The 27500-nt window shown below is 48.3% G+C and overlaps 1 protein-coding gene across 2 annotated transcripts in view; it reads left to right on the top strand.

The window, feature by feature from the left end:
• Window positions 1-27500, top strand: part of DAAM1 (dishevelled associated activator of morphogenesis 1) — a 151782-nt gene that overhangs the window by 106420 nt on the left and 17862 nt on the right. The window contains exons 15-17 of one of the 2 annotated variants that reach the window (XM_048485865.1): window positions 11357-11386; window positions 16881-16984; window positions 23709-23793. In XM_048485865.1, coding sequence (XP_048341822.1) covers window positions 11357-11386; window positions 16881-16984; window positions 23709-23793 — 219 coding nt within the window. The remainder of the gene's footprint in view (window positions 1-11356; window positions 11387-16880; window positions 16985-23708; window positions 23794-27500) is intronic. The other variant, XM_048485866.1, reaches the window with a different exon arrangement.

The raw sequence follows: 27500 nt of genomic DNA, 5'->3' as shown, positions 1-27500 counted from the left end.
TGCCTCGGAACGTAAGAAAGACACAATGGAAATAAAGAACCTTTGGGGAAGCAAACATCCCAAAGACAGCACAGCGATAGAGCAGCCACCTGCCCCCAACCCCTTCAGAGTCAGTGCCAGGGTTATTCCTAGTTGTCTAAAGTTGCCAGCATCAAAGGAAAGGAAGAGAAAGGTCCAGTGGTGGGATCCAAAAATTTTAGTAACAGGTTCTCATGGTGGTGGGATTCAAACTGGCGTAACGCCAATGGGGCTGGGCGGGGCACAACGGGGGTGTGGCCAGGCATTCTGGGGGCGGGACATTCCTGGGCGGGGCTGTGGCAAGGACGCAGCCACTGCGCCGGTCCTTCGGCGGGAGATGAATGCACGCAGGCGCAGGCTGCCACGCACGCTGGTGCACCTCCTGCTAGACTGCTTCAAGTTCTGCGCGCTACTGCTGAGAGGAGGGGCGTAACTAAGGCAAAAATCACGTGGCAAAATCACCCATTAGTAACCCCTCCTCTTGGTACACACAAATAATTAGTGACCTACTCTCGGGAACCTGTGAGAACCTGCTGGATCCCACCTCTGGAAAGGTCCATTAACATAGGAGAGGGGAGCAAGCGCTGCCCCTTCTCTGGGCTAGGTGTGAATGCCTCCCTCGAGGGCATCATTTTGATGGAAGGAAGGAGCACCCCCTGACACCGTGGCAGCTGATCAAAATATTGGGCTTAATAATATCAAAGGCAGAGCTCACTAGCTTATACTGCACAGAATGTCCAAGTATTTCTTTCTGTGCTGGCTCCCGATGCACACTTTACTTTGCAAATGCAGCCCCGGTTTACGCTGCACACTTATTCTGTCCCTCCTTCTCACTTAACATACCCTACGTGTGTCAAAATAAGTATACGCGCTTCGCCTACACATAAAGCACTTCCGTGCAGGGAAAACGTGTTACGTACGTTTCGGTTAATGCACACAATTTGGGTTCACTGAATGCACACACAGGCTGCGTTCAGACGTCCCCGAAAACCCTCCAGTTTTAAACGAGGTTTTAAAAGCAGCTCCGTTGAGATTTCTTTATAGTAAGGAAGGAATTAGACGTATAGAAAGGCAAAAACGGGTTGTCTTTTGTGGAGGGGAGGGGAGCTTGTCTTTAGTTAAGGAAGCGGAGCTGCTGGGGATTTCTAGTAATCAGCTTTCGGCCTGGTCTGTTCAGAGTAATCTCTCAGAATTCGGAAGGTGACAGTCACTCAGAGGCAGAGGAGCGTCCACAGTTAAGCCCTTATCGAAGGGGCAAGTTTAATCTGTTCCTAGCACTGACCAAGAATCAGGGCAGTCAACAGGTCAGGTGCTGAGAGTGTTCTGGCCACGCTCAGAAAGATCTGATAGAAAAACGAGTCCCTCCTCCTTAACTGTCTTGACACTTGAGACATAATAAACATGTCTGCATCAAGTCTGTTGTGCGGCTATCAGAGGGGGGTAGAAGGAACAGAGGCCTTTTAGAGCATAGGTGTCAAACTCGCGGCCCTCCAGATGTTATGGACTACAGTTCCCATCATCCCCTGCCAGCATCATGCTGGCAGAGGATGATGGAAGCTGTAGTCCATAACATCTGGAGGGCCGCGAGTTTGACACCTGTGTTTTAGAGCAGCAAACCATTGCCTCATCTAACTTAATATTTTTGTTCTCTTCTGCTGGAGAGGGGCCGTGACCAGAGGTGGGATCCAGCAGGTTCTCACAAGTTCCCGAGAGTAGGTTACTAATTATTTGTGTGTGCCGAGAGGGGGTTACTAATTGGTGATTTTGCCATGCAATTTTTGTCTTAGTTACGCCCCTCCTCCGCTCCTCAGCAGTAGCGCGCAGAACTTGAAGCAGTCTAGCAGGAGGTGCACCGGCGTGCGTGGCAGCCTGCACCTGCGTGCATTCGTTAACCGCCCAAGGACCGGCGTAGTGGCTGCGTCCTTGCCACAGCCCCGCCCAGCAATGCCCCGCCCCCAGAATGCCCAGTCACGCCCCCATCATGCCCCACCCAGCCCCATTGGCGCTACATCTCTGTTTGAATCACACCACCATGGGAACCTGTTACTAAAATGTTTGGATCCCACCACTGGCTGTGACTCAGAACATCTGCCTAGCTTGCAAAAGGCCCCAAATTTGATCCCCAGCAACTCTAACAAACAGGACTGGATAATAGTGAAGACCTCCAGCTGAGACGGTGGAGAGCCACAGCCAGTCTGAGTAAACGGACTAGTGGTCTGAGGCAGCTTTCCGTGACTTTCTAACCCCATGGGTTCTTTTCCCAGCATCATATTTTATTTGTAGAAGGCACTGGGGATCTTATGCGGTCCCCAATCCTACATTTATTCTGTGTGGGATCAGGCACAGTTGGAAAGCAGGAAAGCAGAGAAGAGAAATACTTCCAATTCAAGGCCCAGGTCTTGTGTTGGAGAGAAACCAGTTGGCAAAAGCAGTCGTGTGAATTTGTCAGGCGAGGCACCTGGCATCAAACGGGGTCCTGGTTTCTTTCATGGTAATGAGTTTCCTCTGCTTTCAGTTTCCTTCTGTCTTTCTGTTTTGTAACCTGTGGTAATGTCGATTGCTCCCAAGCTCCAGTTGGACTGATAGCCCTTCCTATGGCCTTGAGAACTAACGGCTTCCACATTCCTGCTCTGTAATGCCTTGCTTTGATATCTCTGGGGGATGAAGGGAAGGGGGGGTGCCTTGGTGGGCATAAAAGAGGTGCTTGGGAAGACAGTCTTTAAAACCGGCTTCTTCTGTGGCCATGCTGTCGCCTGTCAATAAAGGCTTTTGATTGTAATCACTGAGTCCGGTATTGGGTACAGATCCAGGGCTTGACAGAACTGAAACTGATTTCTGGGGAACGTGCTGGTGGTTCCTGGTTTAGAGTAGCTTTTTTTCCAAGGTGTTATTTGGAATTGGGAAATGGATTTTCTAAATTTGAGTACCTGGAGGCAGTTGAGAGGGTGTTGTGTGATAAGGATCTGAGATTGCCTTGATCTGAGATTGCAAATGCCTTAGCAGACCAGGTGTTCAGGAGGAGCAGCAGCAGAAGGCCATTGCTTTCACATCCTTCATGTGAGCTCCCAAAGGCATCTGGTGGGCAGAGGCGGAGCTACAAGGGGGTCAGGGGATGCGCGTTGCACCGGGGGCGCGCCTGGGGGGGCAGCAAAATTTTCAGGTTTTTTTTTTATTTTTTAGCGTTTTTCAGTTTTTGGCCTGCAGGGAGCGCAGTTTTTAAGCTAGCAGCACCAAAATTTCAGGGAGTTTTCGGGGGACTCTTCTAATGATACCACTAAAATTAGGTGAGGTTTAGTTCAGGGGGTCCAAAGTTATGGACTCCCAAAGGGGGTGCCCCCATCCCCCATTGTTTCCAATGGGAGCTAACAGGAGATGGGGGCTACACCTTTGAGAATCCATAATTTTGGACCCCCTTAACCAAACATCACCAAACCTGGCTGGTATCATCAGGATAATCTCCTAAAGGAACCCTGAAAATTTGATGCTGCTAGCCTAAAAACTGCCCCCCTGCAGGCCTAAAACTGGAAAAAAAACACAAAAAACACCAACATGGGGGGGGGGGGGCAGCAAAACTCACATTTTGCACCGGGCTCCATTTTCCCTAGCTGCACCTCTGCTGGTGTTGCCACTGTGAGTAGCAAATGCTGGACTAGATGGACTCTGGTCTGATCCAGCAGGCTTTTCCTTACGTTCTTATGTTCTTAAGGAGTTCAGGGCTTCTTCGCATACGAAGACTTTCCTTCTTGGAAGGACACCTCTCAATACACCTGGGTGTGAATTGACATGCTTTAATTCACATGCTTTGCAGCGCATTCATTCATACTGTTAAAAAAAAATTGCTGGTCCTTCCTTTCCCACTTGGTGCGCCTACACAGCGCAAGACGTTCAGAAGGGTGGATTAAAAGTGCCGATCCAGAAATCGGGTGTTTGTGCTCTCACGCACCGTGCGCAAAACTCCACTCCATTGGAATTGTGTCATGGGTGAAGGGGCGCTTCCAGAAATCCCTTCTTTACACACCGCTGGCAAAAAGCACGGCCACCCATTTGCGCAGTTACTCTTTTCAGCATGGCTTTGTCGAAGGACAATTTCCCGGCTGACACGGGTAGTTCCATTTCCCAATCTCAACATTAAGCTATTGGCCACCTCTGTCGTTTAACTCCCCTGATAATTTCAGGTGAAATAATTGCAGGATGTTGTCCCGATTGGAAGAAGTGCGTGCGCACAGCGCTAGCTCGTGTTACAGATAAATGCGCTGCTGGCCGTTGCCTCGGGAAAGCATCCCTTTGAAAGGAGTGCTTTTCATTGTCTGTGCAGTCAAAATATTTGCCATTGCTTTAGAAATCAAGTCTAGGTGCGATTCTAGAAATATGAGTCTCTTTATTCTTGGAGGTCTTAAATTACTGGGGAAGGCCATATCATTAGCAGTACAAAGTGGTTGTCTGGGAGGGGGGCGGGCGGGATATTCTTAACGACATTGAAGCCAGGAGGGTAGGGATCAGAGATCTAATCCGAGGGATGTAATCTGTCATGAGAATCTCCTGCTTGAGCTGCAATGATACAAGTCTGGTATACTTCCTCCCTTTCGATAGAGCTTGTGCAAGAGATGTTCCCGGGGGAGGGGGGGGGTGTCACGAGTCCCGGGGCGAGTCCCTTTTGACTTCCCTGCCAAAGGCACCAAAATGTCTTGGGCCAGCCACGGATATAAACGAAATCTTGTTTTCCTTTTCTTTCTTTCTTTTCGTCCTGAATTTGTAAATGTTTGCACAGGGGAAATTGGCCTGGGTGTAGAAGGATGGCTCTTGCACTTGAGAAAACAAATCCGCACGTCCTCATTTACAGAAAAAGCCATTGATGGGTTAGCTTTGGCTCCGTGCCCCTTCTCCAGCCACACAAGTCCGTTCTGTGTGGCAAGGTGGACGTGTGGGGGGAAGCTACCCTACCGCACAACTTTTGAACTCCAAAAGATATTTACATTCTTGACTTACATTGCTACGTTTGTTTTGCAAAAAAAAATAAAAAACCAGTCTAGAATCTGAAAGAGGCCCTCCACTGGATTGATGCCACAGCTTTAAAAGGAGTTTCTCGAACCTTGTAATAGCTTTCTATCAAAGCACAGCAACGCCCGTTGAAAGAAGCCGGCAATGCAGAACGACGCTGAACCTGCAAATCTATCAGTTTGTAAACTTTGTGAATAAAATGTCTCAGTTGCTTCTCCAATTGCCCAAAGAGATATACAAAAAAAATGATGACTGTGATATGACTAAATTGAAGCACTTTCGCAGGACTGGTTTAAGGACTCCCTTAGACCGCAGGTGGATTCTAATCTGGAGAACCGAGTTTGATTCCCCACTCCTCCACATGAGTGACGGAGGCTTATCAGTTGAACCAGATGTGTTTCTGCACCCCTACATCCCTGCTGGGTGACCTTGGGCTAGTCACAGTTCCCTCTGAACTCTCTCAGCCCCACCTACCTCGCAAAGTGTCTGTGGTGGGGAGAGGAAGGGAAAGGAGCTTGTCAGCCACCTTGAGTCTCCTTACAAGAGAGAAAGGTGGGATATAAATCCAAACTCTTCTTCTTCTTAGTCTCTCCCACCACACTCAAGATCAAAAGCATAACCTAAAACAAAAGCAAAGATTAAATCCTATACAGTGGCGTTAGAGAGCCAGCATGGTATAGTGATTAAGGCATCAAACTAGAATGTGGCAAACCCGAGTTCGAATCTCCACTCTGCCATGGAAGCTGGGTGATCTTTTGGAGCTAGCAGGGTAGGAACGCGCGCTCTCCAGATGTTCAGGAACTGTTCATTCCATCAGTTTCTACCAGCATGGCCAATTGGCCATGCTGACAGAGGCTGATGGGAATGGTAGTTCCTGAACATCTGGAGAGCCGCAGGTTCCCTACCCCTGGGCTAGCCCATGGATCTGCAACCTGCGGCTCTCCAGAATTTGTTTATTCTATCCCTTCTCTCCCCGCCCCCCCAGCTTAAGGTCCAGAGTTGCCCTAAGGCAGATCTTATAAGCGAATAGAATTCTGCTTTGAAGGGGCCACTGCAAAAAAAGCCATGTGATATGTTCCCATCAGCCTCATCTTCCACACCTTGAGTTCGGTGGGGCAGGGGGTGAGGCTATTAATGAGTACCTCAGTAGATTTTAAATGTGTGAGTTCACACTATAGGAGCATTCCTGAAGATATCCTAGATTGCAGTGAGACTTTTCCAAGATGTTACAGGATTGTTACTCATCAGCCCCTGCCCGCATGGCCAAATGCGGGCAGGGGCTGATGGGAATTGTAGTCCATAACATCTGGAGTGCCAAAGGTTCGCCACCACTGTAGCAGTTTATCATAGCCATATTTTTAAAAACAAGGCTAATACGAATAATTTAGTATTCCTTGGACATGTGGTGGATAAATTCCTGCGTTCATCAATGGCTAAAGGCTCCAATATTGTAACTTGGAGCATCTCCCCACCACTTTTTGTCAAATTAAAAGCACTGAAAACCAACCCCAGCGAATCAGGGCTAAAAAAAAGGAGTTGGCAAATTTAAACCGCCGCGAAAACGATGAATCGTATTACCACATCCCAACTTCTGACATTTCTATATTGCTCGAGATGGAGGCCCAGGGAGCTTAGCGTGCAAGATTCTCCCCGGTTATTGCAGGTGAGTCTTTTCTTAATGGGCGCTCAGTTGCCAAGGGCGTCCTGCGTTTATTAACCAAGCTTTTTGTGCAATACAGATATTTGAAAATCCTCCCCTCTGACACAGCTGAAGCAATAAAGCTTTTGGCTAGATAGCTGTGTACACAGAGCTGTCTCCCTGGAACTGGATTTATGAGCCATTTTCGGTGCATTCGGAGCATTTCGCTGGCTCGCCTTGACCTGCTATGTGCCGAGCCTCTCTTCTTTCTGCCTTTGGGAACTGGCGCAGTCAGATAGATGCAAAAATATTCTGCCCCCAAACCGTCCACTAATGAGAAATGAGACAAGGGCTGGCATCTATCTCTGACGGCACTTGAGCTAATGGTGTGTGATTACTAGTGTGATGGAAGGGTGTGTTTTTTTAAATGAGCTATAATAGCACATGAAATGGGAGATGTTGGAGGGATGGAGCTGAAGCGTCCACATTAAAATTGTCAGTGAACGCGTTTTGGTTGTGTTTTTATAATGCATGCAGAGGTGGGATCCAGCAGGTTCTCACAGGTTCCCGATAGTAGGTTACGAATTATTTGTGTGTGCCGAGAGGGGGTTACTAATTGGTGATTTTGCCACATGATTTTTGCCTTAGTTACATCCCTCCTCTCAGCAGTAGCGCGCAGAACTTGAAGCAGTCTAGCAGGAGGTGCACCGGCGTGCGTGGCAGCCTGCGCCTGCGTGCAATCGTTTCCCGCCCAAGGACCGGCACAGCGGCTGCATCCTTGCCACAGCCCCTCCCAGGAATGCCCCGCCCCTGGAATGCCCGGCCACGCCCCCGTCGTGCCCCGCCCAGCCCCATTGGCGCTACGCCACAGTTTGAATCCCACCACCATGGGAATCTGTTACTAAAATTTTTGGATCCCACCACTGAATGCATGGCGATATGTCTGGCCCTAGTAGGTCTATGTTAGCTGAACCCCACGGGAAGAGGAACAAAATGTGAGCACAGTAGCATCTTCATGTCCAGAGGAGGGCAAGCAAAATGGTAAAAGGTCTGGAATTCAGGCCCTACGAAGAGAGACTTAGGGAGTTTGGCAAAGAGAAGGTTGAGGGGTGACATGATAGCCGTGTTTAAATATTTGAAGGGAAGCCATGTCGAAGAGGGAGCAAGCTTGTTTTCTGCTGCCTCAGAGACTAGGACACAGAGTTATGGATTCAAAGTGCAGGAAAAGAGATTCCACCTAAACTTAATTAGGAAGAACTTTCTGACCGTCAGGGCTGTTTGACAGTGGAATTCACTGCCTCGGAGAGTGGTGGAGTCTCCTTCTTTGGAGGTTTTTAAACAGGGGCTAGATGAACATATGTTGGGATTGCTTTGTTTGTGTGTTCCTGCAGGGCAGGCCCTTGTGGTCCTTTACTTGATGGCCCTTGTGGTCTCTTCCAACTCTATGATTCTATGATTCTATGATTAAATGGCATAGAAGGCATCATCTCCTAGAACTGTATCATGTTGAAAACCCTGGCTATATCCACTCCAGGGCCCCTTCCAATTACTGTGATGTGCGTACAAAAAAATTGGCAACAGCTTACTGAGGGTCAGCCAGTCACCTTAAAAATGTAACCTAAATGGAAGCTGATTGGGGAACAATTCCTCCGGGAGATCGTTCATATTATGCATTTAGAGATGATATGCCGTGCTGTAAAAATCCCACGAGAACTTGACAGTCGGCAGCGTTCACGCCTTGTAAGACTGCAAGGGACTGAACCACTAGCCCTACCCGGTGATTAACATGAGAACATATCAGATAAAGCATCTAAAGAGCCTGCGGGGTAGACCTGATATACCTCCAACCTTGAACGTTGTGTTTGCGTAAGAATCAGCAGTGGGGAAAACTTCCCTTTCCCAGAAGAGCCATTCAACATAATGTTCAAGGAGAAAAATCATTAGATACTATTTCAAATTAGCAGAATGCTCGTGGGGGACTTTGTTTTCCTTACACATCGCGTTGAATTCCTTTCATTCTGGCAAACGCATTTGATGCATTACTTTTAGACATTTCACCATCTCCAGAGATTCATCTTCGTCCCTGTCTGAGGCCAAAGCAAACATCTTATCTTTCTCCATATAAAAGGCAAGGCATATTGGCGAGGGCTCACTTTTTTAGAACTGCGCAGACGTGTGAGTGCAGGGGGTAGGCCGCATTGACGTGAGCACGTTGTAGAATGTAAAAGCCAGCGTGGTGTAGTGGTTGAGAGCAGGTGGATTCTAATCTGGAGAACCGGGTTCGATTCCCCACTCCTCCACCTGAGTGGCCGAGGCTTATCTGGTGAACCAGATGTGTTTCCGCACTCCTACATTCCTGCTGGGTGACCCTGGGCTAGTCACAGTTCTCTCTGAACTCTCTCAGCCCCACCTACCTCACAAAACGTCTGTTGCGGGGAGAGGAAGGGAAAGGAGTTTGTAAGCCACCTTAACTCTCCTTACAGGAGACAAAATCCAAATTCCACTGTATAATTCCAGGGTATAAATCCAAACTCTTCTTCTAAAAAGGGGCGGGGCCCACCCACCGCTGCCGTTTACAATTAAGGCAAGGCATTTTGGTGACAGTTTGCTTTCTAAAAAGCTGTGCAGGCACCCGAGAGGAGGAGGAGGAGGAGGAGGAGTTTGGATTTATACCCCCCCTTTCTCTCCTGCAGGAGACTCAAAGGGGCTTACAATCTCCTTGCCCTTCCCCCCTCACAACAAACACCCTGTGAGGTGGGTGGGGCTGAGAGAGCTCTGGAAAGCTGTGACTAGCCCAAGGTCACCCAGCTGGCTTGTGTGGGAGTGCACAGGCTAATCTGAATTCCCCAGATAAGCCTCCACAGCTCATGCGGCAGAGCTGGGAATCAAACCCGGTTCCTCCAGATCAGATACACGAGCTCTTAACCTCCTACGCCACTGCTGCTCCTCATCTCTTCCCTTGGGAATATCAGCTCTTCTCCATGTTGAATCTTAACGTTTCATGAACAATGACAGAAAGGACCAGCCCCAGTTTTCTAGAGCCCATTTATAAATATAGCACAACGGGCTTTATTGCTAGTCAACTATAAGGGTCACGTATGATCCCAGCTGACTATATCCTAGCATTTTCATCAAAACCAGAGCTTGTTAACGTGATCAGCTGACTCAGTAACTCATTCCAGATTCTGATTCATTTGCAGGATTGTGTAGTTAATTGGTTGCTGAAGTTATAAGCCCCAGGTTAATTCCGAGGCTCTTGGCTCCCCTCCCTTAGTTTCTCCTGGGTTATAATGGATTTGGCAAGGAACGGTAGGCTCCATACATTTCTGTAAACCGAAGATAATGGATTATTTTCAACCAAGCACTAGTGGAATTCTTTAGGGAACCCCAGATGAAAAAAATTTTAAGTCATCACTCGCTGGTAGAAGACAGTGTTAGAAGAGATTAGATTAACATCACCGAGGAGGGAGTTCATAATTTTGGCGCCGTGAGGAGAAGGGCCCCTCTTGGGCTGCCACCTGTCTGGACTCAGGACGTTGGGGGCACCCGAAGAAAGTCCTCTGAAGATGACCCTAGCAGTCAAGATTTCTCTACATCTAGCATGTCTAGCATGGATTTTAGAGTTGCCAGTTGTCCCAGTGGGCGCTGGCGATCTCCCAGAATTACAACTGATCTCCACACTATATAAATCATGTATTATTTTTTTTCATCTGAAACATTTATTCCACTTTTTTCTGGAGAAAATGGCTGCTCTGGAAGTCGGAGTACGTGGCGTTATATCCTACCAAGTTTTCTCGCTTCCCTATACACCTGTCTCCCAGGCTGCACCCTCAAAATCTCCAGCTATTTCCTTACTCGGAGTTGGCAACCCTAGCGTGTTTATTCTAGCCTTCCTCCAATTAGATCAAGGCAACATAACACTCTGACTTTGAATGGCACCTTACTTCTCCGGTAATATGAAGAAGAAGAAGAGATTGGATTTATATCCCCCCTTTCTCTCTGTAAGGAGACTCAAAAGGGCTTACAATCTCCTTTCCCTCCCCCCCAACAAGCACCCTGAGAGAGCTCCGAAGAACTGTGACTAGCCCTAGGTCGCCCATCTGGCGTGTGTTGGAGTGCACAAGCTAATCTAGTTCCCCAGACAAGTCTCCACGGCTCAAGTGGCAGAGCGGGGAATCAAACCCGGTTCCTCCAAATTAGAGTGCACCTGCTCTTAACCACTACGCCGCGCGGGCTAGCTCAGCATACCCAGCTAAGATGCCACAGCGTTCGACTCCAAAGCATTCTTGAGTATCTGTGTGTATGCCAGTCCATGAAAAAGACAATTAGTTACAGAGGTGCTGCTGCACTTTGTGTTTTTTCAAATAGGCTTGACTAACTCATGGTTGTCGAACGGCTTCTCTGTGCTCCCTCTGATTTTGCATGCCGCTCTGCCGCAAATCCCTTTCTGCTAATAACCCTTTGCCGTTATTGAACCTCCTCGTTTGCATTATAATGACTGCAGCGGATATATGCGGACTCCTGGTGAGGGGGTTGCGGCAAGCACCGCTGGATTTATATATCCTTCCCAGCTGTGCTTTCACTCTTTATTTCTCTCTCTCTTTGTTTTGTGTTTGTGGGGTGTTTAATTTTTTATTTTGCTGTGACCACTGAACAGCGCACTTTTTTCCCTGTCTTTCCCATGCTTTTTCTCTGGCGTAGGACTTCTTTGTGAACAATAACTCCAAGCAGGTAAGTCGGCTTCCTTTGGAAAGAGTGAGCGATTTGTTGCAATTAAATGCTGGGACGTTGTGTATTAACTTATGGAGGGATGAATCAATGGTGGTGGGGCCCGACTCTTCAAAACTGAAATTTTGGGGGGTCTTGATACCTGTTTTGTAAAAATATAACTGTTTGAGACCCAAAGCACTGGCTGCCGATTGAGTTCCGGATTATGTTTAAAGTGTTGGTTTTGACCTTCAAAGCCGTTCGCGGTCTCGGACCTGCATACTTGAGGGACCGTCTCTCCCCATATTGCCCCAGTAGGCCCCTCCGCTCCTCGGAGGAGGACCTACTCATGATCCCTGGCCCAAAAATGATCAGGCTGGCCTCGACGAGGGGCAGGGCCTTTTCAGCCCTGGCCCCTACCTGGTGGAACAGGCTCCCTAGGGAGATCAGGGCCCTGCGGGACTTACAGAGTTTCCGCAGGGCCTGCAAGACGGACCTGTTCTGCCAGGCGTTTGGCCAGCCTGGTTAAAAAAAACAAAACATCTACCATGTCATCTGGCCTCCCGTGGGCACAAAGGGGGGAGGGGAGTAGTCAGACGCCATCCACATTTTAAAATGGGTTCTGTTTTTATATAATTGATATTTAAATTATGTTTTAATGTTTGTTTTAACCTGTTGTGAACCGCCCTGAGCCCTCAGGGGGAGGGCGGTATATAAAACTAATAATAAATTTAAAAAAATAAAATAAAAAGAGCTTTTGGTAAATTAGTTAGATTAGCAGTCCTCAACATTTTGATACACGGGGGGGCCACTGAGATGCTGTCAGATGTCCGGAGGTCACATGTCTGGGTCACGTGATAGGAGTGGGTGGAGCCAGATTTACAATATTACTGGTATCAAGGATAAGACTTTGATGGCACAGCAAGATGGGATGGGAAACACAAACTGAAGTTCAGAAAATGTACCTTGTGGAAGAACAACACCATGGAGGAATGCTCTCTGCCACTTAGTAGTTTAGTTACTTCGACTTCCCGTTTGCCTCCTGTTCTCAGCAGGCGTACAAAGCGAAATAGGAGGCGTGGCACCCTTGCAGTGGTGTACCGCCAATGGAGACATGGGGTATCCCACGCCATTTGATCATGTGAGGGGCACTGGGCGCCCGCTGGGTCCTTGCGGGACCCAGCCAGTGTCCAGCAGTTCCCTCCATGCTGCTCAGGTGGGCGCTGCAGCCGCAGGCCGGCTTCTACACTCCCCGGCCTCCCTGCTGACTCTTCGCCTGAGCTGCCCACCTGAGCCACCCTCTGCCAAGCTGCCGTAAGAGGGGCGCAGGGAGCTGGTCATGCCCAGGCACCATTTTTATTTATTTATTTATTTATTGGTTATTTTTTCTATACCGCCCTCCCCCGAAGGGCTCAGGGCGGTGAACAAAACAGAATAGAGCACATAAATCAAAGCTAAAATCCAATATATATTTAGGTAATTTTTGGCTCTATATAAAATAACCTCATCCTATTAAAACGCAGCATTATTAAAATCAGCATAAAAGATGGCGCCTACTATCAAGTCCCCTAGAACAAAAGGGGGGAGAGGGGACGGCAGGACCCACTGATGTTCTGGGGGGGGGCATCAGCAGCCGGCCTCCCCAAAGGCCCGGCGGTACAGCCACGAAGTCTTACAGGCTCCCCAAGTGGAACTTTAAGATCCCGCGAGAGGCCCTGGAGCCACAGCTGGGAGGGAGAACGTTCTCATCGAGGCCGGGGCCAGAGCTGTGTGCCAGCGTCTGGCCCGGGTGGAGGCTAGCCGCATCATTGAGGGGCCAGGGATCACCAGTAAATTGGCCTCTGCCGAACGCAGAGACCGATTCGGGACGTATGGGGTAAGACGGTCCCGCAGGTACGGAGGCCCCAGGCCGCGTAAGGCCTTAAAGGTTAATACCAACACCTTGAAAGTGATTCGGAATTCAATCGGTAGCCAGTGCAGACGGCGAAGCACAGGTGTGATGTGATCTCTGGTGGCACCCCCTGTGAGCATACGAGCTGGTATGCCTCTGCGCCCTGGCTCTCTTGATCAGGTAAATCTTCCAAAAAGCCATTTTTAAAAAGGCAGCTCGCTAGGGAGTTGTGACCCAGAAGCTGATGGTCTGAGAATACATACCTCAGGGTCCCAATCTGTAAGTCGAAGATTGCTCAGTTGGATCATCTCCAAGAAAACACGCAGGAGATGCAATAAACATTTGAATCTGTTGTTCTGCGTTTGTGGCTGCATGAAGATTTACGGTCACCCGCTTACTAGCCTGACTGATAGCAATGTATTCTGTATGTCTGTTCATCCAGCCCTTGAATTGACTTGTGCAAATGACCACCTCTACGTTATGAGGTCACTCGATGTCACTCGGGCTGTTAGGTGGGGGCAGGAATTAATCTCATCCATTCGCTAAGTACATTGGAACTTGCTTCCTGTCAGATATAATGTCAAGATTCTCTAGTTGTCATTGTTCAAGTGCCGGAGAATGCGTTTTTTTTTAATTTAAAGCTTTTATTACAACTTGAAATTATACATAGAAAAATATAGTTACATAATTCTGCATCTCGTCATACATCTACAAAAACCTTTGCACGATCATGCAGCATTTTATTAGTTACTGCCATTAATATAACATAATTAAAAAGTAAGAACTTCCTCTATATCCACCGAGAGTCCAAAAGAAACAAAAAAGAGAACAGTTCCACAATTTCATAGATCTATTCTCTCTAACGATAATAAAGTAGTATACATTTTTAAAGCATTTTACAAATCAAAGTGCCTCTACTTCTATACTATCTAAAAATAAAACTTATTTACATAGAAATATTTATGTTTAGAGCAGTCACAACAATGAATTTGATTTCGGCCTTTTTAAAATATTCGGGTGTCGATCGTAAGTATTTCATAGAGATGTTCAGTAAAAATAAATGTTGTTAACTTTCTAAAAATCAATAGGAAGTCCAGATTCACTCCCTTTCTACCTTGGCTCTTAAGTTGTTCCGATACGGGACTGTTTCCAATCCACTGTCATTCATTTTCCATGTCCCCGTTCCTCCCGCTTCTTCACCTCCTTCCATTTGGTTCCTTCTCTCTTGGACTTCCTCTGGTCTTAGTTTAATTGCTTTCCACATCTCTGTCTCTCTGAGGACCTTTTCTTAGGATATCCCCAAAGCAACACCTTCTCTTAGTCAACACCCGAGTGTTTGCATGCTTGTCTGGTTTTTGCCCCAATCAAATTGACCTCTCACTTCCCTTTCATCTACTGAAGTGTGCACCAACATTCCCTATCCACGCTTAGGAGGTCATAGTAGCTCAGTCAATGACTGGAGAAATGGAGCTGGGTGTGGCTCTTGGAAGCAAACCAGTTTTCCAGTTCATTGCATGCCTAATCTAAATCTGATAGGGTGCTGTGTGGTTTTGTTAATAGGGTTGCATAGAAGCATTCTTCTCCTGATAGTGAGTCAGATCTGTGGCTGGCATCTTCAGAGGATCCTCTGAAGATGCCAGTCACAGATGCAGGCGAAACGTCAGGAGAGAATGCTGCTAGAACACGGCCATACAGCCCGGAAACCACACAGCATCCCCCAATGATTCCGGCCGTGAAAGCCTTCGACAATACACTAAATCTGATAGTCATCTTTTCTGAACACGGAACACACTAGAAGGACTTCCGATGAAACCCAACAGGTGTTCTCTTCTCATCCATTTCCAATGACAGTCATGACTGAGAAAAGGTGGAGTGAGCTGCTCTGTTTGTCTGTCCCCCTCCTGGTTTTAGCGTTCGAACACTAAAACAAATTTCTGTGAGAGTTCAGATCCCTCTACCAGAACCTTGCCTTTAAGTCCACAGAAGTGAGACCGGCGCTCCCTACCTTTTTGATCTTGCAGGCGACTTTGGAATTCTGACCCGGCATGGTGGGTTGAGCCGCAAAATGGCTGCCACAATATAGCTAAAACCAAACACGATAATTACGTGGGTACAGCGTCCGAGAACGGAAAGCAACACCAAACCACCCAGTCACTGTGCCCAGGTTGCTAAGCAACACAAGTTCTCATTGCAAGCACTTAAGTGAACAGTGAAATCTAATACATAACGTGCAGAAGGTATAAACAGAAAATATAAGCGCATCAAATCGGACTCTTAACGTATATAAGAATCTACATACAAACAGAGAATCTCTGCATGAATACCCCGGGAACAGTAGATCTCATAAATAATGCTGGTACCCAAACCCAAGCATTTCTTAGCGCCAAAGGTCCAAGAAGGTTCTTAGCACCAAAGTCCAAAGGATACTTAGAACATGATTCTTAAAGTTCTTGGGACAAAATTCTCGATGGAACAGAATCCAAGGTTAATCCACATTTACCTTAATACTTCTTCAGCGAGTCCTTTCCAAGTTTGCTGTCTTACTGGAACAACCTCATGGCAGTTATTGCTTGGTTGAGGCCTGATGGACAGTCTAAGCTGCTTTCTAAAAGCAATTGTTAGGTGCTGGGGTGCCCACAGGCACAACGTTGGGGACCCCATTGTCAGATCATCTGCCCACTCACAGCAGCGGAGTAATTTGTGACCCTGTAGCCTCAAGTCAGACAGTTGGATAAGGAAACTCGCCCAGTGTGCAAACATCTTGTCAGCATGGCCAAAAAGTTCCCACCTGGCCAGCAGCATCTTCTCAAGATCTCTTTCAGCAAGTGGGGTTCACACAGGGTCACCTACCGTGTGCAAAGATGGATTGTGTGTTCCTGCATGGCAGGGGGATGGACTGGATGGCCCCTGGGGTCTCTTCCAACTCTGTGATTCTATGAAGATGTTGCCCTTCTCCAGTCCCTAGCGAAGTAGGTCACCCATGGTCCATTTTGAACGCGCAGAGAGCTGCCTTATATTGAGCCAGAACAGTGGTGTTTCTAGTCCAGAGTTATTTTCTACCCTCCCTGACAGTCACTCTGCAAAGCCTCTGGCAAAAAATTCTTTCCCCACCCTGTCTCCTGCCATCCCGGTTTAACTAGAGATGTCAGGGACTGAACCCGAGACCCCGAGCATAGAAACCATGTGTTCTACGGCTGACCTCTGACCCCTTCCCTTAGAAAGCAGCCCACAGCTTGAAACTCCAAAGGTGAGTCGGACACGGTCCCCAGCTGTTAGTAAAACAATTCTGAACGCAGTATCATAATTTGTCTGTGCTGGGGGACCCTTTTGGACGTTCCTTGCCTTTTGCACACTTGCGAGCCCTTAAATCATTCCATCTGGGTCAATATTTATACGTTTCCGACCAATAGCGTTTCTTTGCTTTCTCCCCCCCTCCCTGCAAAAGTGGGACATGCTGGTTTATGAAACAGCTGATTGTATTTCGGTGGCAGGCTCCGGATTTTTAAACTGTCAGCTTGGGGGGGAAAAGCTTTTTTGATTGATGTTCGGCACGCTGGCAAGGGCCAGAAGTTCTAAGGTGGCAGTGCTCATCTGTGCATTAATGGGTTCCTTCCATGCCTCTTGTAGAAAGAAGACACCCTCGATGATGCTCTGAGTTCCAGGCATAAAGTCAAGGAGCTATCGGTCATAGACGGTCGGAGAGCCCAGAACTGCAATATTCTCCTCTCAAGGTACTGCTCATTTGTTACCTCTCTCACAATAGTTGGGTTTTCTGACACTGTTTCTCTACACACAAGGGTTGGTATAGTCAGGCATCTGCCAGGGTCTTGAGCCCACCAGAGGCACTTGGCCAATGTGGTCCCACAAGGAATGGGAGATTGTCTCTTTTAGAAAACTGTGAAGCTTTTAGAAAACTGTGAAGCGGCCACCTACAGTTAGGGCCACATTGGGCTGTGTTCAAGTTTCTGCAATGCACGCCAATTTTACAATGTTCTCTTAAGCACAGTAGTACCCTTCTAAGCAGTGGCGTAGGAGGTTAAGAGCTCATGTATCTAATCTGGAGGAACCAGGTTTGATTCCCAGCTCTGCCGCCTGAGCTGAGCTGTGGAGACTTATCTGGGGAATTCAGATTAGCCTGTACACTCCCACACACGCCAGCTGGGTGACCTTGGGCTAGTCACAGCTCTTCTGAGCTCTCTCAGCCCCACCTACCTCACAGGGTGGTTGTTGTGAGGGGGGAAGGACAAGGAGATTGTAAGCCCCTTTGAGTCTCCTGCAGGAGAGAAAGGGGGGATATAAATCCAAACTCTTCTTCTTCTTCTAAGCACATCAGCTTCAATAGACAGAGAGCCCAACTAGAGGTGATGGTGCTCTCGAGTTCACTGCGGGACCTGTCCACTATTTTAGAAATGAAACTCCCTATGTTTATGTCAGGGATTTAGGCTCTTCCAAAGAAGAGAAGAAGAAAAAGAGTTTGGAGTAATATCCCACTTTTCTCAACCATAAGGAGTCTCAAAGCAGCTTACAAACTTCTTACCTTCCTGTCCCCACAACTGACACCTCATGAGATAGGTAGGAGAGTTCTGAGAGGAGTGTGACTGGCCCAAGATCACATTGACATTCCTGGGATGATCTTCTGCTTCCAGCTGAGCACGGTGACATCAGAGAAAACAAGAGTGGAGTTCTCGCACAAGAGAACCACTTTCCTTCTTCCCGGCATAACTGTGGCCCTCGTGTCAAACTCCTGAAGCTGTCTGACACTGAATCAGACCCTTGGTCTATCAAGGCGAGTATTGCCTACTCAGACTGGCAGCAGCTCTCCAGGGTCTCAAGCAAAGGTCTTTCACATCACATACTGTCAGGTCCTTTAACTGGAAATGCCGGAGATCGAACCTGGAAGCTTCTGAATGGCCGATTATGCACAAGGTGTTTGCTGCATGATGGGGGTGACTGTCCCTCGCAGCAAGATTTCTTTCACAGACGTATTTCCTCAAGCCCTGCTTTCACTTTACATTTTCTCTGCGGCAAGCAAGACCACTTCTGGCACGACTTTAATTTGCTTCGCCGCCAAACAGGGGCAGATTTGCCAGTGAGCACGGCTTTGCCCCAGACATATTCCCTCCGTCCACAGCCATCCTACCTAGCTCCACCCTTCCCACTCCTACAGGTTCTGCTCCCAGCAACAAAGGGGGAGGGGCTTTGCTTCAGGGGGCAAATACTTTCTTCTTAATTGGTTAACTTTTTTCTAGTTGCTGGTGTAGTATCATGCATATAGGCATAATTGTTACCAGTCATACAACAGCCCTTAACGTCATGCATATTGTATACAAAAACAATGTGAAGAGTTGGTTTTTGCACCCCCTTTTCTCTACCATATGGGGTCTCAAAGTAGCTTACAACTGCCTAACCCCCCCCCCCCCACGCTGCTAGCACCTTGTGAGGTAGGTGGGGCTGAGAGAGTTCTGAGAGAACTGTCAACCAAGGTCACCCACACAGAAGGAGTGGGGAATCGAACCCTGTTCTTCAGATTAGTCTTCAAGTCTTAACCACTGCACCACACTGCCCACAAGAGGCTGGTCAATGGGACAATACCTGGACCAGGGTATCAAGTATACTTGCTAGTCCATCCTGGGCCACTAGTTTTCTCTTGGACTGGCCTACCCTGCAGGGTTGCTGTGATTATAGTGAAGCAATTAATTGCCTTGCGTGATCAAACTGAAGAGGGCGCACTTCCATGGTAACAGTGTTCCATTTCTGTGCCTTTTCCTGGATTTCCCCTTGTGCTATCGTGTCAGTGACACGTGCGTGCCCTTGGACAGTCACCAAGGACTGCATTTTCCCATGACTTTTATAAAGCAAGTCAGCCAACTCTGTGGCATGCCGCACAGAAAGATCCAGCTTTGCTTGATATTTTCAATCTCTCTCTCTCTCTCTCTCTCTGTGCTTGGCTGGGAAAAATGATTGTGAAGTGAGATCATACTTCGTTTTCTCCTCCACACCAGCAAATACTCCAGTTCTTCCATTTTGGTTTTGCTCCCTCATTTTATTCCACGATGCCTGGCCGTGTGTAATTTTTGCATTCTTGGGTGCTCACTCTTTAGCGCTCTTGTAAAAGCCCAGGCTTATCGGGGTCTCAGTCATGGGCAGACATGCTCACATAATCTCCTGTCCTCCTCCTTCCTTTGACAGCAGGTGTGCTGAGAATTGGTGGGCAGCGCATTGCCTGTGGCAGCTTCTGTTACAATCTCATGGCCGTCCTTCCCTTTTCTACCTCTTGCTGCTGCATGTCCGAAATTTGCCTCCCACTACCAAAAATGCCAGCTTAGTTGAGAGCATTTTGTCATGCCCCCACAGAGCCTTTTGTTATTTCCCCATTAAGATTCAGTTTTCCCCATAGTTAGCATGGTTTTAGTTCATTGTTAAGTCTTCTAAGGGAGGGTATTTTAGTTAGCCCCTGTCCCTTTAAGACAGTTCCCAATAGGCAGTTTCCTCTCTTTACCCAGAAATCCCCTGTTAGTTATAGCCAGTCAGTCAGAGTGAGGTGCTAAGGGTAGTTGGAGACTGGAATATTCGTGACATCCACATTATTATATGGTGGTCCGAAGAGCACAAGTTAAGTTTAACAACAGTTAGAACTAGACAAAAACTAAAAGAACTGAAAGGAAGCAAGACATAGTGGACTTTCTTGAAAGCAACCAAGAGAAGACACAGTGCACAGCTTCAAACCTGCTCAAGACAAGCAAGTACTCTGATTTAGATAGACCCAAGGGAGGAGTTAGGGTCTTGATTCTCTCCAGTAATAAACCTATTGTTGAACTGTTGAACCTGGCTTGTGTCTCCCCCACTCCGTCCTAGCCAAGTACAGGGCACCAAAAACAGATTCACTTGGGGGGGGGGACACATTTCATTAAACTGAGCAGCATCTCCAGGGAAAGAGTTTTGAAGTCGTGGGCTTGCAGCAGCAAATAACTCTATCTTCTTTTGCTCCCCAAGTTTGCACACAAGTCGTCTTAAGAGGGGATCTTTAAATTTTGCTTTCCCTCCAGTTTTCCCACTTGCCAGCTCTTAATTAGCAGGCGAGGCCTTAATGTTTGTATCGCAGGGCTTTTCTTTTTCTTTCTTTGTTTTATTGGATTCATATCCCGCCCTCCCTGACAAACCTGGGCTCAGGGCGACGTGCAAACATGTTGAAAACGTTTTCTGCGTTCTCATTTTCCTTGCTTGTAAGTTCCCATTTCATGGCAACATGTTTTGCTCCCTCTAGTGGTTGATCCGATATCCCACAGATTGAAGTCCAGCTTATCTCCCTGCAGATTTAAACCAAAAGTTTTTATTTCAGACAGAAACTTGTGTTATGTCTAATTGACCACTAGAGGGAGCAGAACACATGCAGAATACGACCCATCCCATGAGGAAAATGGAACTTAGAAGCGAAGAAAATGAGAATGCGGAAAAGCCCGCAGATTTCCAGGCTAAGAAGAAATGGACTTTTTGTAGCCTGTGGAAGAACAGGGCTAGGTTTTGCCATTTGATGCCCTGGTAACCTACTGTGGGAGAGCAGCTGGAACTACTGTTTTCCCTCCTGTTTGATTATCAGAAGAAAATGTGACCACTAGAGGCGTAGCTCGGCCAGACTGCACCCAGTGCACAGTCTGTATTTTCTGTGCCCCCCATGCCCCCCCATGTTCCTCCGCAGCACCCCCCCTTCCCACACTAACCTTGGTTCCTTTCCTCTTCCTAGAACTTTTTCAGGCTGAAAAAAAAGGCCTATTCACAGTTCAGGCTTAAAAACGGCCTGATGGGAACTATACTTCCCAGAAGAACTTGTGAGCCCCAGGGTCTCCTCGGAACTGTAGTTCCTCAGGCTGTTTTTCAGCCTGTACTGTGAACAGGCCTTTTTTTCAGCTTGAAAATTTTCTAGGAAAGGTAAGTGTGTGATGGGGGGGGTCGCAAGGGAAACGAGGAGGGGTCAGGGGCGATTTTCCGCCCCCAGGCACGCGCCTGGTGCGCAGTGCACCCCCCTTCCTCTTGTAGCTCCGCCACTGGTGACCACAGCAAATGACCTTTAAGAGCCAGTGTGGTAGAGTGGTTAGATGCACATCGCTTCTGTGCCGTGGAAGCTTTCTCGATGGCCTGGGGCCAGTCTCACATGCACACTCAGCCTAGCTTATCTCCCTGAGAGCCAGCGTGGTGAAGTGGTTAGGAGCAGGTGCACTCTAATCTGGAGAACCGGGTTTGATGCTCTGCTCTGCCACTTGAGCTGTGGAGGCTTGTCTGGGGAACCAGATTAGCATGTGTACTCCAACACATGCCAACTGGGTGACCTTGGGTTAATCACAGCTTTTCGGAGCTCTCTCAGCCCCACCCACCTCACAGGGTGTTTGTTGTGGAAGGGAAGGGAAAGGGGGAGGGAAGGGAAAGGAGATTATAAATCCCTTTGAGTCTCGTTACAGGAAAGAAAGGTGGGATATAAATCCAAACTCCTCTTCTTCTTGAGTTGTTGTAAGGATAAAATGGAAGAGGAGGAAATTATGTCAGCTGCTTTATGTCCCCGTTAGGGAGAAAGGTGGGGGACAGTTGTAAATGGGATTTTTAAAACCCAAAATAAGATTATTGCCTTCCATTTACATTTGGGTATATTCAACCTTGGTGTACATTTTATGGACGCCTAGGCTCACCCAGTCTTGTCACATCTTGGAAGCTAAGCAGGGCCAGACTCTTCTCTGGTGAACCGGATGTGTTTCCCCGCTCCTGCACATAAAGCCTGCTGGGTGACCTTGGGGTAGTCACAGTTCTTTGAGACTCTCTCAGTCCCACCTACCTCACAAGAGGCGAGGGGAGAGGAAGAGAGATTGTTAGCCGCTTGGAGACTCCTTATGGTTGGGGAAAGTGGGGTATAAATCCAGGCTCTTCTTCTGGCTTGACACTACTTGCATTATTTTGCTTGTTAAAGTCCGTTGGAAGACAAATTTCATTTGGTGGGGGGTGGTTCCTATCCAAAAGATTTGTCCGTCCTCTCCCTCATCTTCAGAATATATTTTTCCCTCGCCCTTCACGAGGTTCTCCATCCATCTCTAGAAAGCTGTGCCAAAAAAACGCTCACGTTTTGTCAAGGCCTCGCAAGCTGTCGCATCCCATCAAAGCGTTTCGGGGTTTAAATCCTCGCGACAGCCCGCGCTGCGACCCAGTTCCACCCTCGGGACGATTTTGCGCTCCTCAGCGTCTGCCAACAAAGATGATGATTGTGGGTTTTCGAGAGAGGCTTGTAACTTTTTTTTAAAAGTCTGGCCACGTTCCCGTCACGTTGTCAGCGTTCTCTCTTGACTCTGAGAGACGACTCTCTCTCTCTCTCTCTCTCCTGTCTCGCGAGGGAATACATCCAGTAACTAGCTAAGGGCATATTCATGCGAAGTGTAATTTTCGCAGACACCCCCTCCCCCCCTCCAGGCCCAGAGAGCAAAAGCTGAGTGGTGGACTCTAGAAGAAGAAGAAGAAGAGTTTGGATTTATATCCCCCCTTTCTCTCCTGCAGGAGACTCAAAGGGGCTTACAAACTCCTTGCCCTTCCCCCCTCACAACAAACACCCTGTGAAGTGGATGGGGCTGAGAGAGCTCCGAGAAACTGTGACTAGCCCAAGGTCACCCAGCTGGCGTGTGTGGGAGTGCCCAGGCTAATCTGAATTCCCCAGATAAGCCTCCACAACTCAAGTGGCAGAGCTGGGAATCAAACCCGGTTCCTCCAGATCAGAGTGCACCTGCTTCTTAGCCGCTGCTCTTAGCCACTACGCCACTGCTGCTCCCTCTAATCTGGTTTTAGCATTTATATTTTGTATTTTGGAATTTTGTACTGTTTTTAATATGTTTTTACCATATATTGATTGTAAAGCTGCCTCAAGCCCTTCGAGAGATTGGCGGGATATAAATGCAAAGCATAAATAAATAAATAATCTGGAGAACTGGGTTCAATTCCCCAATCTTCCATATGAGTGGAGGACACCTATCTGGTGAATTGGATTTGTTTCCCCGCTCCTCCGCATGAAATTTGCTGGGTGACCTTGAGCCAGTCACAGTTCTCTCAGAACTCTCTCAGCCCCACCTGCCTCACCAGGTGTCTGTTGTGGGGAGAGGAAGGGAAAGGAGTTCGTAAGTTGCTTTGAAACTCCTTACAGGAGAGAAAGGCAGAATATAACTCCAAACTCTTCTTCTTGAGTGCACCTGGATTTCTTCCGCCCGTTCCTCCTTCCTCTTTACCTTATCTGTCGTTTTCTTTCATCGCTGCCCTGCTCTTCCGTCTCTCCGTCACTGAACTGTCTCTCCAGACTAGGATCTTGGCTGCTACAAATTATGCCGCCTGGTTGGCGGAGCAGCGCAACTCGACAACGGGGTTGTTGTTTCAATGCTTGCCTGAGCTGAGCCTTTGTCACATGACGCCCTTTCCTTGCTGTTGCTTTTCCAGGCTGAAGTTATCGAATGACGAAATCAAACGTGCAATCTTGACGATGGACGAGCAAGAGGACTTGCCAAAAGACATGCTGGAGCAGGTGAGCACAGAGTCAGTCTGGATGTGCTGAATTAAGCGTGTGGACAGGTGAAGATGGGCTGAAGAAATGCACCTGGGTGTTGGATAAAGACAGAGACGACCGGAGGACTTTGCTTCTTTGTATTGAAAGCTGACTTCTGTCTTTCTGTTCTGCTCAATAACAAGCATTGTCAAAAATAGGGTGGGGAAGGGGCTCAGCAACTGGGTGTGGCCCACCCCTTGCAGGGAGGGAGAGAGGGGAGGAGCCTGTCATCTAGTTGTGACAAATCCATCCTATGGAGAAGGGCCCATCATCTAATTGTGACCCGCCCACCCTGAGGGGAAGGGCCCACATCTAGTTGTGACCCACCCACCCTGAGGGGAAGGGCCCACATCTAGTTGTGACCCGCCCACCCTGAGGGGAGGAGCCTGTCATCTAGTTGTGACCCGCCCACCCTGAGGGGAAAGGCCCACATCTAGTTGTGACCCGCCCACCCTGTCGGGAAGGGCCCATCATCTAGTTGTGACCCGCCCACCCTGAGGGGAAGGGCCCACATCTAGTTGTGACCCGCCCACCCTGAGGGGAGGAGCCTGTCATCTAGTTGTGACCAACCCACCCTGAGGGGAAGGGCCCATCATCTAGTTGTGACCCGCCCACTCTGAGGGGAATGGCCCACATCTAGTTGTACCTTCGCCCACCCCAGAGCCTGTCATCTAGGTTATTGTGACCTCGGCCCACCCTGAGAGGGAGGAGCGCCTGCCTATCTAGTTAGACCCCCACCCTGAGGGGAAGCGCCCACATCTAGTTGTGACACGCCCCCCCTAGGTGGGAGGGAGAGGGTTAGGGAAAGGGAAAGGGATGGGGGAACTCCCGAGGCACAATACTTATTAGCTGACTCTGGGCCAGTAAATTTTTCTGTCTAGCTCAGTGATGGCAAACCTTTTCGAGACCGAGTGCCCAAATTGCAACCCCAAACCCACTTATTTATCGCAAAGTGCCAACACGGCAATTTAACCTGAATACTGAGGTTTTAATTTAGAAAAAATGGTTGGCTCTAAGGCGTGTGTTACTCGGGAGTAAGCTTGGTGGTAGTCGGTGGCTTTGCTTTTGAAGCAACCGTGCAACTCTTCCAACGGGTGAATCACGACCCTAGGAGGGTTTACTCAGAAGCAAGCCCCATTGCCAGCAACCGAGCTTACTCCCAGGTAAAGGATTGTGCTTTTGTTCTTTGCATGAAAATCAGTGGGGCTTAACAGGGTTACCTACACGGCTTCCCCAAAACTAGGTCTTAGGTTTAATGCTAATAATCAAGCCCAGCGGCCCAGGCCAGCCTAGATGGGGGGGGGGGGATCTGTCTGCGTGTGCCCACAGAGAGGGCTCTGAGTGCCACCTCTGGCACCCGTGCCATAGGTTCGCCACCACTGGGCTAGCTAGTAGGGGTTAAAGTGTTGGACTACAGTCTGGGAGACCCGGATTCATATCTCCGTTCTGCCTTGGAAGCTCACTGAGTGATCTTGGGCCAGTCACACGCTCTCAGTCCAACCCACCTTACAGAGTTGTGTTGAGTATATATATACAATGGAAGATAGGAGAACTTTGGGTGCGCTTTGTGGGGAAAGCCAGGACGTAAATGAAGCAAATAGTCCACCTTCCAAAGCTGTGAAGTTAAAATAGAGGAGTTGGGATGAATCAGGTGTGCCGCCGAGTTTGTTGGCGTAAGGGAAATAACGCACAATAGACACGCATGCAATGCCCTCTTCATCTCAGAAAGCTAGGAATGTTTCACACTCAGAGCCAGCGTGGTGTAGTGGTTAAGAGCAGGTGGGTTCTAATCTGGAGAATGGGGTTTGATTCCCCACTCCTCCACCTGAGTGGCAGAGGCTTATCCAGTGAACCAGGTGTGTTTCTGCACTCCTACATTCCTGCTGGGTGACCTTGGACTAGTCACAGTTCTCTCTGAACTCTCTCGGCCCCACCTACCTCACAAGGTGTCTGTTCTGGGGAGAGGAAGGGAAAGGAGTTTGTCAGCCACCTTGAGTCTCTTTACAGGAGAGAAAGGTGGGGTATAAATCCACATTATTATGCTTCATCTTCACTGCTCATATCTCTGCTCCTTTGACACCCTTTTCATGGCCGTTTCGTCATACCGGGTCCTCTCCTCCTGCATTTAAAATCTTAATTTTGCAAAAAAAAAACAACAACAACAACCCTGTAAAGTAAAGGCAGCTTATAAATATGCAACACCCGAGTTACTCCAGCCCTGCTGGGAAGTTGCTATCAGAAGTGGGGAATAAGGAGGTCTCTCCCGGCTGTGAGCTGTACCTTTAACAAGAAGGCTATCTCCAGGGCGGCAGTGATGATTTTGCTAAATTTTACCCCACCTGGGGAGTCATTCTTAGTGTGGGATTGGAATGGAAGAAAGATGCACCACGCCCCAGAGTGTGACTAAGGTCATTTGCTGGAAGAGTATTTGGTGTTTTTAATCGGTTCGTTCCAGACTGAGTTTTTGAATGCTCTGTCTGAAAACATTAGGCCGTCGAGGCAAAAGCGTTTGGGGTCTCCGATTAACAGCTCATTCAAGCAGCAATTTAGCTGCTCTCTAAACTAGCGCTTATTGTGGGGGATGACATTATTTCTCAAGCAAATTTCCTGCAAGGGTTGGTGTGGGGGCCTGCACTACAGGATATGTGTAGATATACTTTCCTTCTGAGATAAGCGGTAGAAAAATGATTGTTGCCTCTTTTCCCCCTTACTTTCCAAAAGGCATTTTTTCTCTCCTGCAAATGCCAAGTGTTTACAGACACAACTACACCAGGGCGTACACTGCAGGGGTCTTCAAACTATGGCCCTCCAGATGTTTATAACTACAGTTCCCATCAGCCCTACCACTTGGCCATGCTGGCAGGGGCTGATGGGAATTGTAGTCCATGAACATCTGGAGGGCCATAGTTTGAAGACCCCTGGCGTACAGGTTTATCTTTTCCACTGTGATTGATTTCTCTTTCAACTGTTGTTTCTGAGGGTTGCCATATTGTTCTGCCTGTAGAACCGCTCAGTTAGAAGAAGAAGAGTTTGGATTTATATCCCCCCCTTTCTCTCCTGCAGGAGACTCAAAGGGGCTGACAATCTCCTTGCCCTTCCCCCCTCACGACAAACACCCTGTGAGGTGGGTGGGGCTGAGAGAGCTCCGAGAAGCTGTGACTAGCCCAAGGTCACCCAGCTGGTGTGTGTGGGAGTGTACAGGCTAATCTGAATTCCCCAGTGGGGGAGGGCAGCCACCCAAAAGGAGGGGGCTGGAAAACTCAGATTTTGTACCGGGCTACATTTTCCCTAGAAATGCCTCTGTAGTTTCAGAGGGTAGCCATGTTGGTCTACAGTAGAACAGCCCTGTAGGCCCTTAGTGACGAACCAGATTTTCGGGGTATGAGCTTTTGAAAGTCAGAAGTCTCTGACAAAGGGAACTTCAACTCCCGAAAGTTCACACTCTGACCATACTTGTTCCTCTGGCTATGTACCTTGATGAAATATTTTGCTACAACAGTAAACTCCAGTTGTGATTGCTGTATGCATTCCAGCAGCGTGCCTCTCTACCTGGTTAGATGCACAGGTGCTTCATGCTGCCCGAGTTCTAAAGGCCGGTCCTCCTCATCACCAAAACAATGGGTCCCTCTAGTGATCTTAGGGCCAGTGGTGGCGAACCTTTGGCACTCCAGATGTTATGGACTACA

Source organism: Sphaerodactylus townsendi, linkage group LG02 (assembly GCF_021028975.2).
Source record: "Sphaerodactylus townsendi isolate TG3544 linkage group LG02, MPM_Stown_v2.3, whole genome shotgun sequence".
Taxonomy (NCBI): Eukaryota; Metazoa; Chordata; class Lepidosauria; order Squamata; family Sphaerodactylidae; genus Sphaerodactylus; species Sphaerodactylus townsendi.
This window is presented reverse-complemented; position numbering and strand designations above follow the sequence as displayed.